At 31.3% G+C, this 12,873-nt stretch overlaps 1 protein-coding gene across 1 annotated transcript in view; it reads right to left on the reverse strand.

Annotated features, from left to right (window-relative positions):
* The window catches only part of LOC107451823 (salivary peroxidase/catechol oxidase), a 68,353-nt gene that overhangs the window by 23,557 nt on the left and 31,923 nt on the right, over nt 1-12,873 (reverse strand). Inside the window, exons 4-7 of the mRNA XM_071186308.2 lie at nt 10,336-10,565; nt 7,999-8,166; nt 2,540-2,689; nt 280-384 (exon numbers count right to left, since the gene is read on the reverse strand). Coding sequence (XP_071042409.2) covers nt 280-384; nt 2,540-2,689; nt 7,999-8,166; nt 10,336-10,565 — 653 coding nt within the window. The remainder of the gene's footprint in view (nt 1-279; nt 385-2,539; nt 2,690-7,998; nt 8,167-10,335; nt 10,566-12,873) is intronic.

A 12,873-nucleotide genomic window follows, 5' to 3' on the forward strand; every position in this document is an offset into this window, starting at 1 on the left:
GTGAAATTAATTGTGTTAAATTTGTTTTAAGCTCACGGCCGGTTAGAATTTATAAATTACAGAAAACTCTTATGAATAATAAAATTTTACGCTTAAATTTAGATACAAATCACAAAAATAAAACTTCCTAGAATATTAAGCCTGTTCACATAAACATAACATAATCGGAAGGATACACCAGAAGTTTTCTTCTGGTATTGGGAAGATTGTTACTGTTTACATTCAGTCAGTCACACCTTCTTTGTTTATTAAGAAAAAAAGAAAAGTCTTCACACTTACCGGAGGAATCATTTGCTCTCATTTGTTGAGCTTCTTTTTCATTACTTCCGTATACAGCAGAAACATCCAGGAATGAAGTCTTTTTATTCATCTGCTGTCTTTTATCTGTGGATACAGCTCTCTGTACTCAATGTACTCAATTTCAGTTTATAATATTATTAAAATATTTAGCGACATTCATTCTTTACAAATTAGCATACGGTTGTAGTCACAAAACTATCAAATTCGTTACAAGAATTATGATTTTTAAAGCCAGTGAAAACCCTAATGGTATCCATGCTTCCTCCTCACCCCCCAAGAAACAATCTTCTATTTTAATATTTTGCTTTAAAATTTTTATTATATATTATAAGACTTTCAGTTGTGGATTTGCCCGCAATTGGATTTGCACATGGTAAAAATATAAATTTAGTTAGCAAAGACATTTTTAAGAAATTTATTGATAATTATAACATCCAATTAACTCAATGATTTAAATAGAATTTAATTACATTAGTTGAATATCTATTGCTTCTTTTTTATCAAATTTTGGATGATTTTGCAAGTACATATGAATTTTCCTCTCACTTTATACATTACATTTCGTGTTTTATTCTGTATTTAAGTGAAATATTATTTTCTATTTTTTGCTGACATGTTTTTTTTGTGCTTAATTTGTTCTATTTTCATTTCAATTTTTTTTGGTGCTCCTTTGTATTGATATATTTTGCTTTAGCTACATTAATACCAAATTAGAAAAGCACTCTTTTTTTGCGGATATAATCATCTGAACTGATGACGAGATTATAACTTTTCCTTTTTTTTTTGCTTTCCGTCTTTTTTTAAATTAGACAATTTGTTTTTTTTTTTTTTTTGCCTCGTGATACCATTTCCATTTTCTTTCATTTTCGTAACCCAACTGTTTCAGACAATTTTGAAGCTCTCTAACTAAAGTTATATATCAGGAACTCCACACACCACCCTATGAAAAATGATTCAAAACTTCACATGCAACTCCATTTTCATTCCTACTGTTTTGTGGTGATGTTTTTAAAATGTTGGCAAAATTACCAAAAAAATTTGAAACCTTCATCTTTTAATTGTATACCACTCCATAAAATATTCTGTAAATAAAAAAGCGTAGTAGCCGGCATGCATATTCTGTATTTATTTACATATTTATTCTATTTATCTACATGTAATGTGGGCAAAGTAATTTTAAGTTTAATTTGTAAATTCAAGAACTAAATGGAAAAAGCTTAAATTTCGCTATCCTTTAAAAATAAAAATAAAATCTTCGGCCAAATTTGAATATTCAATAGATATGCATGCAAGGCTCCCAAAGCTCCCTTAAATTTTTTTTAAATGGTAGCAAAATTTAAAAAGTGAAATATATTTCTTGATTTTAATAATTGGTTAATAAATTCTCTTTAACACCACAAATATTTGGAAACATTTTACATGTACGGATGTCTGATAGATAAATATTTTATAACCATCGTTGAACAGCCGACCTAATTTTTGGGTTTACTACAACTAATATTCAACTCCGTAGCCTTGTCATTTTGAACCCAATCCAGAAGACAAGGAAAGTTCTGGATCAAGTATTAGGAAAAATTTGCCTTCGTGGAGGACTTTTTGATGGAAATAGCCCGCATTTGCTTTGCATGAAGAGGAAGACCACGAGAACCTCCCACGGTTAGCCTAACGACAAGGGGACTCTAACCCCTGATACGTCTACCACTGAGGATATTTCACGTCAGCACTGTGCTATCCGGATGCGGAATTCGTATCGACCAGCCATCGCCGGGATCGAACCTCAGTTCACCTCAACGGAAGGCGAACGCTCTATCCCCTGAGCCATCGCGGCTCTGATAGATAAATATTATCTCAATTCAAGTGGTGACGAAGCATTTAAATTTTTTCGATGCGCAGTTTGCTACTACTTTAATATTTTTAGCGGACCTTTGGGAGCCCTATGTTGTACAAGGATACCCTTTAACATTTGAAGTTTTCGAGAATAATTATTTCCGTTGATAGTAAACTAAATAAAGCTTTTAAATGAAAAGAGTTTTAATCAAAACGTAGGAGCATGACCAGTAATTTATAATAATTTTCATATATTATTTTAAATTATTTTCATTTAAAAGTGGCCATAGATTTTAAAATTCCAATTAATAAGTTATCAGTCAGGGAAAAATATTTTTCTGAAAACATGGAAACTCCGTAGTAGTGGTACCAGTCATAAGGTTATTAGGCATAATTGTATAACCAGACTTACCAAAATTGCATTGTGGATAAGGAGCTGTTCTTGTAATTGGTATGCATGAAAATTCAAACTGGTGGTAAAAAGGATCGTCAGGACTAATATCAATGTCTACGCAGTTACGATCAGGATTTTTTTCACAGCAAGGTACTATAGTTCCATTTCCTAAAAGAAGTTTCAAAAATGTATTCTTGCATTTGCAGCAAAAAAGAATACATAATTTTTTTCTTCCTAAAACTGAAACTATTTTAAAATGGTTTTGCCAGTAATTTTATGTGATTTTTTTAATCAATCAAATTGTTCCAACAGATTACTCAAATGCCTGCAATGAGAGTTACAGACCCATTAGTCTTCTAAACATTTTGTGAAAAATTCACGAAAAGATTATATACAATATAGAATCAAGCCATTACTTACAGCCCTCCCCGACCAGAAATTTGGATTCCGCTAAAAACTGGACACTACAAAACAACTTCTTCGCATAATAGATTAGGGTACACTAACCAGTGAAGGAACACTTAAGCTTTTAAAAAAATATCAAAATTTGTAATTTTAGTTAAATGACAGTGTCAACATATTTGTTATTAAATGCAAATTATGCAACAAAAAAAACTTACATAATATTGTTTTAAGCTTTTGGCTGTTCAAATAATAAGTAGTAAGATAACCAAGTGAAGGAACAGTGAATGAACACTGAATTTTCCAGTTAATGAACACTTACTTCAGGGAATTTTTGATTCTCTTTAGGTGTTCATAGGCTATACAAATATCTAAAAACAGGAATTTTCCTGGAGGTCATATAACATATAATCTCCAGTTAACGGGGAAAATTTTACTTCTTTTCAGTCACGAAATGGAAAGTAAAGTGGGGTTGAATACAGAATTAAAAAATTTTTTTTTCATTTTCTTTCTCACAGTTTGATAGTCAATTTTAAATCATGAATGTTTATCATTGTGTAATCCGAAGATGTTTTTATTATTATTTTATCACATACGGTTTTCTCTCTTTCCCCTAATTTTTTAAAGCTGTTTTTAAAAATCTTTTTAAGTATTCTTTCTCTCTTCTTCATACTTTCTTGCTATAACTTTTTTTCAGCTCTTTCAGTTTCTTTTTATTCTTACCATTTTTATGAAGTTAATGCAAAAGGTAATTTATTTCTTTTTCTTTTGATTTGACCTTCCACTTTTTCCCCATTAATTGGCCAATGTAAATGTTTCTTCGAAATTTCTTCTGATTTTCCAGTACCATTTCCAGTATTCCTCACTGGATAATTGATGTGAGAAAGGAGTTTCGAAGTTTAAGGAAAATCCCTCGCCCATTGACTTATATCTAGTGGGTCTTTAGCAGTACTTACCACTTTCTGACTTTGATTACTTATCGAATCAATTGTTTTTTCAACTAACAATGCATCAAGAGGGCTTATCTTTTAATCAGTTTTCAATGACTTCTATATCAGTTTTCAAGATACATTCATTTTCAATGTTAGTTGTTTCAGCTTCAAGTGAATTCTTAAAGTATGTGTTTTGTTGATAAGCTCTCTTGCTAGTTAAATCTTTGCGTCAGTCTTGAATGCCTTCATTAAAGCCAACGTTTTCAACATGAAATGGAAAAATACCACATTTCTTAAAAGCACTTTAAAATTTGACTTCATCAATTGAGGCCCCAAAAGCTTATTTAAAAATGGATGTTAAATTATCTCAACATATTGTTTTACAACTCTTTTGTTTTCAAGATCTAACGGAAGATTTCCATGAAACTTTCAAAGCTCGAAATACGCCTATATCACAAGGCTGGAGTGCATTAGTAGAATTAGATAGAAAGCTAAACCAGAGAATTGGTTTTGATGAACAAAACCTATTCAGTTTCAAATTGATATGAGATTTATGCCCATCCAGAAGAAGCAAAATAGGGAATTTGATAAAATTTTTAATTATCCATGGGTAGAAACATTTACAATATACGAGTATTCGTAAAATGTTGCTACGGTCATCGATTCACTTCATTAATCACTTTTTTCAATGAAATATATAGCAGGAACTGATTCCGCAATACCTCGAGGATTTCTTCAGTAAAGAAAAGCTACCATTGCAGGTACTTCTTTTCCACTGGCTGAAATGTTTGCCAAAACTGTTTTTCTTTCGTAGGAACTATATAATATAAATCTTTATAATTTTTAGGGCCAAAGATTTTTCCTGTTTAAGGGCAATATTCCACTCCTGTTTCGTTCGCATTGTAGATGCGATCACTTTCTAAAAGGGTGCCAGGGCTACTTTCCTCTTCAAGAAAGTTCTTTAAACAACTCTCGAATATGATTCTCCGTAATGGAATCTTTGCTTTTTGAAATTATCTTCGCATTGCGCTGAGTTATTAGTAGATGTCGTCTTAAAAAAAGCTTCACCCGTTTTTCATCTGGATGATTGTCTTTAAATGGATTTTTCTTTTCCGTTTCCGTCATGACGTTAAAGACCGTATTAGCTAATTATTGGCACAAAAGCAAGCAAAGAAATGTTCTATTCAAATTTTTATTGTTACATTTATTTAGTTTTCGATTAGTAAACATAGTTTATTAAGCTGTTTAACGTATGATGCAACTAACCACTGGATTTATAAAGATAAATTATAATTATAATTCTCTTTCTAAGTTTAGAAATTAAATTAGCATTTTAAAACGAAATTATTTTAGGAGTTATTCATACAACATTTAACAAAATTTTAGGTGTCCTCTATATTGCAGAACTACTAATTATCTTTGAGCCATGTGAAATCATAGTTCACACACACTGTTCATTTACTGGGAAATCTATTCCCAGTGAAGAAACATGCCTGCACCTTTACTGGTTAGAAATTATTTTCTGTATTTTCAGCAGAGTTTTAATGTATAATATGACTAAAGGTACAAGAAAATTAAAATTTTATTTTTATTTTCATTAACTTGGAAAAATCCCAGTAAAGGAACACTTTTTCATTCATTGGTTTTTCCTCGTTTTGTAATCCAGTTAATAAACACCCCCTGATCTCAGCACTTGCTTATGCTATGAAGCTTAAAATAAATAAAACGTAACTTCAATAACCATATTTCGAATTCTCTTTTTTGCAGTGAGAAAAATAAAACTATTACATGAAATTAATTGCGTTTTAAACGGATAACTACAACCTTATAATTCTGTCAAAGAAACGAGGTGTTGCATAGATACTAACAAATTCAAAATTTATTCCAGGGAAGACTATATGACCAGGTAACCCAATGCATTGTTAAATGACTTCTTATTGTTAGGTAGTAAGCTACTGTTACCAATCAATCTAAGTAAAAGCTTTTAAAATCTCATTTTTAAAAAAATATATTTGAAATGTTCATTCACTGGGGTGTGTTCCTTCACTAGTTGGTTTACCCTATATAGGCAGAGCTCTGATCAACAAAGAAACAATAGCATTTATTACAATAGTGTCTCAAAAGCATTCGACAAAGTCTGGCATACTGGCACAATATTCAAATTAATGCAACTTAACTTTCCACCTGGTCTCATTAAACTACTTTCCTGCTATCATTCAAATAGAACCCTTCAGGTATCAATTCAAAACTACAAATAATCAAAAAGAAATATCATAGGTGGAGAACCTTAGGGCAGCATTCTTGGACCGATTCTGTATATTTTATACGCTTATGATTTTCCAATTAATAGAGCAGTATTACAGACTTTTACGCAGACGACGCAGGAATCATCATCAGATCAAGAAATCCAAACATAGCACTACAAAAATTACAGGAACAAATACATGAAATAGAAGTTATGAATAGTGCGTTAAATGGAAAATAACTGTAAATGCAGATAAATCTCAAATCCTAGTTACATAAAAAAGAAGACCCAAAAATGTTCAATATCCAAATACCCCTAGTCAAAAAAGAAAAATACCTCGACCTCATAAGCAAACTCACCTGGAATGACCATATCAAAAATATGAGAGATAAAGCAAATGCATCAACAATAGTAATACAACCACTTATCTACAACCAGAATATGTTATTAAAACTAAGAAAACTGCTTTATACATCGATGATAATAAATTAACTATTTTATTGAAGGAAAGCAAAAGAAAATAGATAAATATTTTATTGAGAAAAATAATTGCAAATTAAATATTTTAATTAAAGATATTGTATGGGGTTTAAAATGATTTAACATAAAACAGAAAGCATTATAGCTCAAAACACGATGCAACATTCACATGGGATCCTGTTCAGTATATTTTTAATTTATGAACATTCATATTGAGTGATTTACAAGAGATGTTATGAATACTAAATCTTAAAACGGTTTTTAAGCACTTCTTTAAGCAAAAAAATATTGGAAAGAAAGTTTAAAAACAGTTTAAAAATCCGTATTTGAATTTCGCACTTTGTAAGAATATTGTTTTAAAAATATCGAAATTAAAAAGAAAAGAAACACTTGGAAATACAAACTGCCTGAAAGAAAAGAAAAAAGTAAAACGAGAAATGGACGATTTCATAGTCAACCCATGTTGACAATGAAATCGGCACAAATAAGGCACGTCAAAAGTAATGATTAAATTGCCTAGTTTCGAGGATTGCTGTAATTGTTGTAATATCGGATTATTTCTATTTTCCAAAAAAAAAAAAAAAAAAAAAAATTCTCTCTCTCACTATATATATATATATATATATATATATATATATATATATATATATATATATATATATATATATATATATATATATATATATATATATATATATATTTTTTTTTTTTTTTTTTTTTTTTTCAGGGACTACCGTGAGCCTCAGGTTGTGCACCCTTAATTGTGTATTATTTCTGGAACGGGTGCCCTCAAACTTCGCGTCTCCCCCCCCTCCCCGCACCGCGGTGATTGCATTTACGGCACTTGAATCAGAGGAACAAGTAAAATAATATATATAAGGGTTCAGTTAATGTTACAGAAAGTAACTTAAGTCATAAAACATTTGAAGGTTTTCCGTTCATTATGCCGTACTACACATGAAATAAAGCATACAAACTGTTTAGGTTAGATTACCATTTTTGTTTTTGGCATTTCACCGAGAGATGATAAATATTAATAAAATAAATGTCTCCTCAACAGAAATTGCCTAATTTGCAGATACGTGGTTTTGGAGTAGTGGCAACGAAATAAGTTTAACTTATGACTTAGTATTGCATATTTGGTTTTGGTTCCTATGAGAATATAATAACTACGGCGTGACGATAGAGATGAATGAAAGAGAACGCTGCTTACTTCGATTCATATTGATCCCCTTTCCGTATTTTTACGATTTGCATATTTAAAATGTTACTTCTTCAGTTACTAAGACTGTTTCTTAGTAAGCAAAGAAAACAATTATTGGATCAAAAGCTATTCAGGATGTTCCGCTTTTAAATTAATATATGATTTTTTTTATGCTGCCTTGACTATATAACATGAATATATTGAGTACACTTACGAGCTATAGCTGGAGCAAGGGTAAGATCATGGACCAAGAATTGACCATAATAAGAAAAAAATGCGGATACTTGATTGGAGGGAACATTCTTGTTTTCCATATTTATGCTAATGTTTCGTGCATTTGGCAAATCTTCTCCGGAAACTGATTTTCGAAATCCACTCACACCTGTATTAAATATATTCTTAATAATAACAATTATAACAACTATAATAATAAAAAATATAATAATAATAAAATTGACAATTATAGAAGTAAAGATGAATGGCCAATTACACCGTTCAATGAATTTGAACGTTTCTTTTGTCCTTTTTTAAATGAAACTATGTGATTCTGTACAAAGAAAAGAAGCTTGATTCATACGTCCAAACCGAAACAGTCCATCATATAGTGTTTTTGTCGGATATAAGTCGCCAAGTTTCATTTTGAATTCTGGGATATCTTTCTTCTTAATGCATCTAATGCAACTAGAGCTGAGAGGAAAAGTAGATATAGCTTTTATTGCCAATATTTCCCAATAATAATTACAGATTCATTATTCTCAGCCGAAAATACACATATTTTTTTTCACACTGAGCTGCATGAAAAAATAAAGTTGCGGCATTGTTTTTGCTGATATTTATGTTAAATGATCTTCTGAATTCGAATATGATCCCTTAGTTTTTTTTACTCGCTATTTTCTACTAACACTCCTTTCTCATGTTTGTCACTTTTTAATAATTTAATGGCCATGAATTTAATTTTTAAGTTAGGAAAAGATTGTTTTAGTTGTTTAACATCTTCTAAGAAAAGTCTTAGAGTGAGAAGAAATCTATTGATAGTCAGTTGATATTGCACAATTTCTTATGATTATTCTCGCTCATTTATAGCAGAAATTAGGGTTACATATTTTTATAGTGTTCGGGGGTAACTCGGTGAGGAAAAGAGGAACTAAGATCTAGAATATATGGTAAATCAGTCAAATAATTGCGAAAGGGGCAAAAAAAGTTCATAATTTAAATAATTTTTTTAAAACCATTTTATGAGGCAAATCTTCTTTGTTCGATTGTTTGTCTGGTAGCCTAAAGGCGAGCGGGCCTGATGCTCTATTGTTCTGCCTTCTGTATTTGGCGCTTGCTCATTGAGTCGACTATTTCTTGGACTCTAGTCTGGTGTTGTTTCTGCCACCATGACGCTTCTAATGTTTTCATATGCCCTAAATGGATGATGGAGTGAATGAATATTTTTTATTTGCTTAAAACATGCATGTTTTATGTTTTGCATATAACATTTTATCTGCTTTGTAGCACCTCAGAAGAAATAAAATAATCCTCGTTCCATGAATATGTCCTGAAACTCTCACAAGAAAGTCTGAAAGGTACGAGAAGGCTTCTTGACCTGGTCATCTTCATCCGCTTTTCACCAAAATTGTAGCTGTTTTTTTTACTTCTTCTTCTTTCGTATGAATGTTTAGGCAGAGGGGTGCGATTGTTCTTGTTTTCCAGTGGCGCCATCTATGGCCAAGAATTCGACTTCTGCCACACCCATACGTGACACCCGTTTTATAAGGCGGACCCATTCATATATTCATTCATTCATCCACAGATCGTAATTTAGACCTGAATCAAAGAACGATCGATCTCCAATCCAGTAGCTCCAGAGGTATTGATTTGTTATGGGGACATGGAGGACTTTGCGACTCGACAGATTTAACGTGCATCCGTCACCATTTACAACACGGAGAGTCTTCGGCCGGGGCGGTTTGCAGCAGCGAACTCTCGGACATGGGCCCAGAGCTCTACCGACCAAGCTATCCAGGCCCAACTGTTTTTTTTTAAAAGGAGGAATTTGGGGGCAAAAAATGATATTAAAATTTGGAATAAATAGGAAAATATGTTTAAAAAAATGGCGAAAAATTAAAAAAATTCAGGAAAGGTGAACAGTTATCATTTCTTTTTACGGTTATGGTGGCTCAAGGGATAGAGCACTCGAGCGAGTTGACACGGGTTCGAGTTCTAGCGATGGTTGGTGGATAGAAATTCCACACCCGACTTGCACCGATCACAGAGCTAACGTAAAAAATCCTTAGAGGTAAACAAACAGTGGGTTGAGTGTTCTCGCCATTAAACTAACCGTGGAAGGTTTTTGTGTATTTTCTCTCCATGTAACGCAAATGCAGGTTAGTTCCATTAAAAAGTGTCTAAACCAAAAGGTATGTCAGTTTGAAATTCGCCTAAAAAACGCTCATATTCATTTTCCCCACCTATGAAAAAGTGAACGCTCCCGGTAACCTCTCGTGAGTGAATAATAAGAAACATAAATTAAGAAAAAAAAGCAAAACAACCATCATATATTTACCATTATAAGAAGCAGCAACATATCTATCAGTAGTTGAATGAACACTGCCCCAGAGTGGATATTTCAGATTGTTGCAAGAACCATCTATAGCTCTGTATTTGGTGCTGCTGCTGCTGTTACATTCTGGAACAGTATGGAATTCATTGCATTTCTGCAACAAATCTTGCACTTCTCGAGATTCATTAAGTTTTTTAAGAATTTCGTCTGTTTCGTTCTGTGAGACGTTATATCTGGAAAAAGAAAGTTTTATGTTTTAACATTTTATTCGTAATTGTTTGATTAATTGATTTTAAATTATTCTGTCTGTCGAGACTAGGCTGGTAACGATTTCGCTTTTTGCAAAATACTTAATGGAGAGGTAGAAAATTAAAAACTAGAGACTTCAGAATTTTATAGTCAGCAAATTAAGAGCCTCACTAAGAGAGTGCTAAAACAAAGTAGCGTATAATTAGAGCTTTTAAATCATTTATTTGTATTAGTGTTTAAAAGTCTTTTAAATCAAATTTGCAAAACAAGGAATAATTCAAAGAATAACATAAACTTAGTTAGCATAAAAAGAAATTTTCCCCAAAAGCGTACAATATTGGCAGCTCTGTGTATAAATAATTCAAATATGTGCTTTTCAATTCTTTATCTGCCGTGTTATATCAACACCTCTAGAAGACAGAAAGCCTCCGTACTGATAAATTTAGTAATCCGACGAAATGAACATAAACTGTGCAATGGGGAAAAATAATAAAGATGTCACAACATTCGGGATACTAAACTGCACAGTAGAGGAAAATACGAAAGATATCACTACGTTTGGACTATTAAAGTGTCGGATTTCTCGTTTATGGTAACCCGTGCGGAAGCCTTCTCTCTCCGTGGAGGGTTATATACGAGTGCATCAGGATTACTATTTCCCCCAAAAGATTAAATACTGGCGGTATAAACATTTCCTTTATACATTTTCAGGGAATGAAATTAGCTTTTCGTAGCTACAACTACTTATTAACAATGGCAATAGCAGGGATGTCACATGCGACATAAAATGTAAAAAGTGGTATAAACTCAATTTTTTAAAATTTTATTTAATCTATTTAATTATTACTACTACTATTACTTTCATTTCAAATTATTCACATTTAAAGCGAAAACTTTCTTTACACTCACTTTCAATAGCAAACTTTATAAACAATGATTGATAAGGTTGTTGATTTTAATGCATTTTCATTTTTTAACAGCCACACTTTTTACACTTTTAGCCGCCTATGGCATCCCCGCATTAGATGCATCAGAGCTGTTTGTTTATCGAAAAAACATGAGAAACTGGAAGTAAAACCATTTAATTCCAGAATTTTTTAAAAGTAAAGTGAAACCTTTCCCTATATTTAACTATAAGCAATCTATCACTCTTTACTTTTCCCTAGATGTAAGTTTTTGGTCTTTTATGTAAGCTGAAACTGGTTCTTGTGGTGTGGAATTTCATTATTCTAATAATAATAATAATGGGCGATTCCACGAAAAGTGGTCCTGAGTGACTAAAGTTTCAAAATTATCGTAAAATCAAAAATGACACAATTTCGGAATCTAGAAGATGTACATTTTTTAATAGTTAAGATAGTTTTTTGAATTACAAAAAATATTTATGTGAATTCTAACAAAAGGTGGAACACTGTGAATTTTAACAGGAGTTCTCTTCTTTGTTATGTTATATTCCAATGGAGTTCTTAAAATATTAAAGAGCAATAAAATAGTTTTTAGTAATAAATATAGCTATTTTACTCTTTTATCATTGTTTAATGTATGTTTTTAATTTGGCCTAAATGTTTTTGCTTGTTTGAAAGTCGATTAATCAAGATAGTCTAATTTCCCAGTAACACACGTAACATAATTTTGCATTTTTTTCTGTAAAAACTTTAGTAAAAAAGAAAATTTAAAAATTTTTTGTTTTATAAATTAAGAAGGCAAGATATGTAACGGAAAAAATTCTCGAATTAAAACTGCCAATAGTTAAAATTTTATAATTAATTTTATTCAAGGTAACACACGTAAGGAAAAGTTACGCGCGTTACTGTTATGTGTGTTAGAGGTACTTATACACTTTAATTATTTATTTATTTTCAATAAAATATTTAAATCATGTTCGGACATTTTTTATAACCGCCGCGCAACTTTAATGCCACAAATACGGAATTTAAGATTGTGGTTTTTTGTAAAATCTGGTCGGTATAAGCATTAATAAAAAAACAGCATAATAAGACGATAATTTTGAAACTTTTGGAAATTGTTTTCCCAAACTTCTATTTGTTATACGTTTATGTTTAAGTAGAATATTTCGACTGCATTTGCTAGATTATTATAAAATGGATAAGCTTAAAATAGTGTCCTTATCTGGATTTAAAAGAATAAGAAGATGAAGAAAAAAAGAAAAGAGCATAAGATTCTGCACTTCAAAGGAAAGAAAATAAGAAAATAATGAAAGTTAGACTTGAACTTTCAAAACAGATTGATAATGATGTAAAAGGCTCACCACTAAGTATTTCAGATGAACTT

Source organism: Parasteatoda tepidariorum, chromosome 9, assembly GCF_982258835.1.
Source record: "Parasteatoda tepidariorum strain Cologne lab strain chromosome 9, Ptep-v5.0, whole genome shotgun sequence".
Classification (NCBI taxonomy): Eukaryota; Metazoa; Arthropoda; class Arachnida; order Araneae; family Theridiidae; genus Parasteatoda; species Parasteatoda tepidariorum.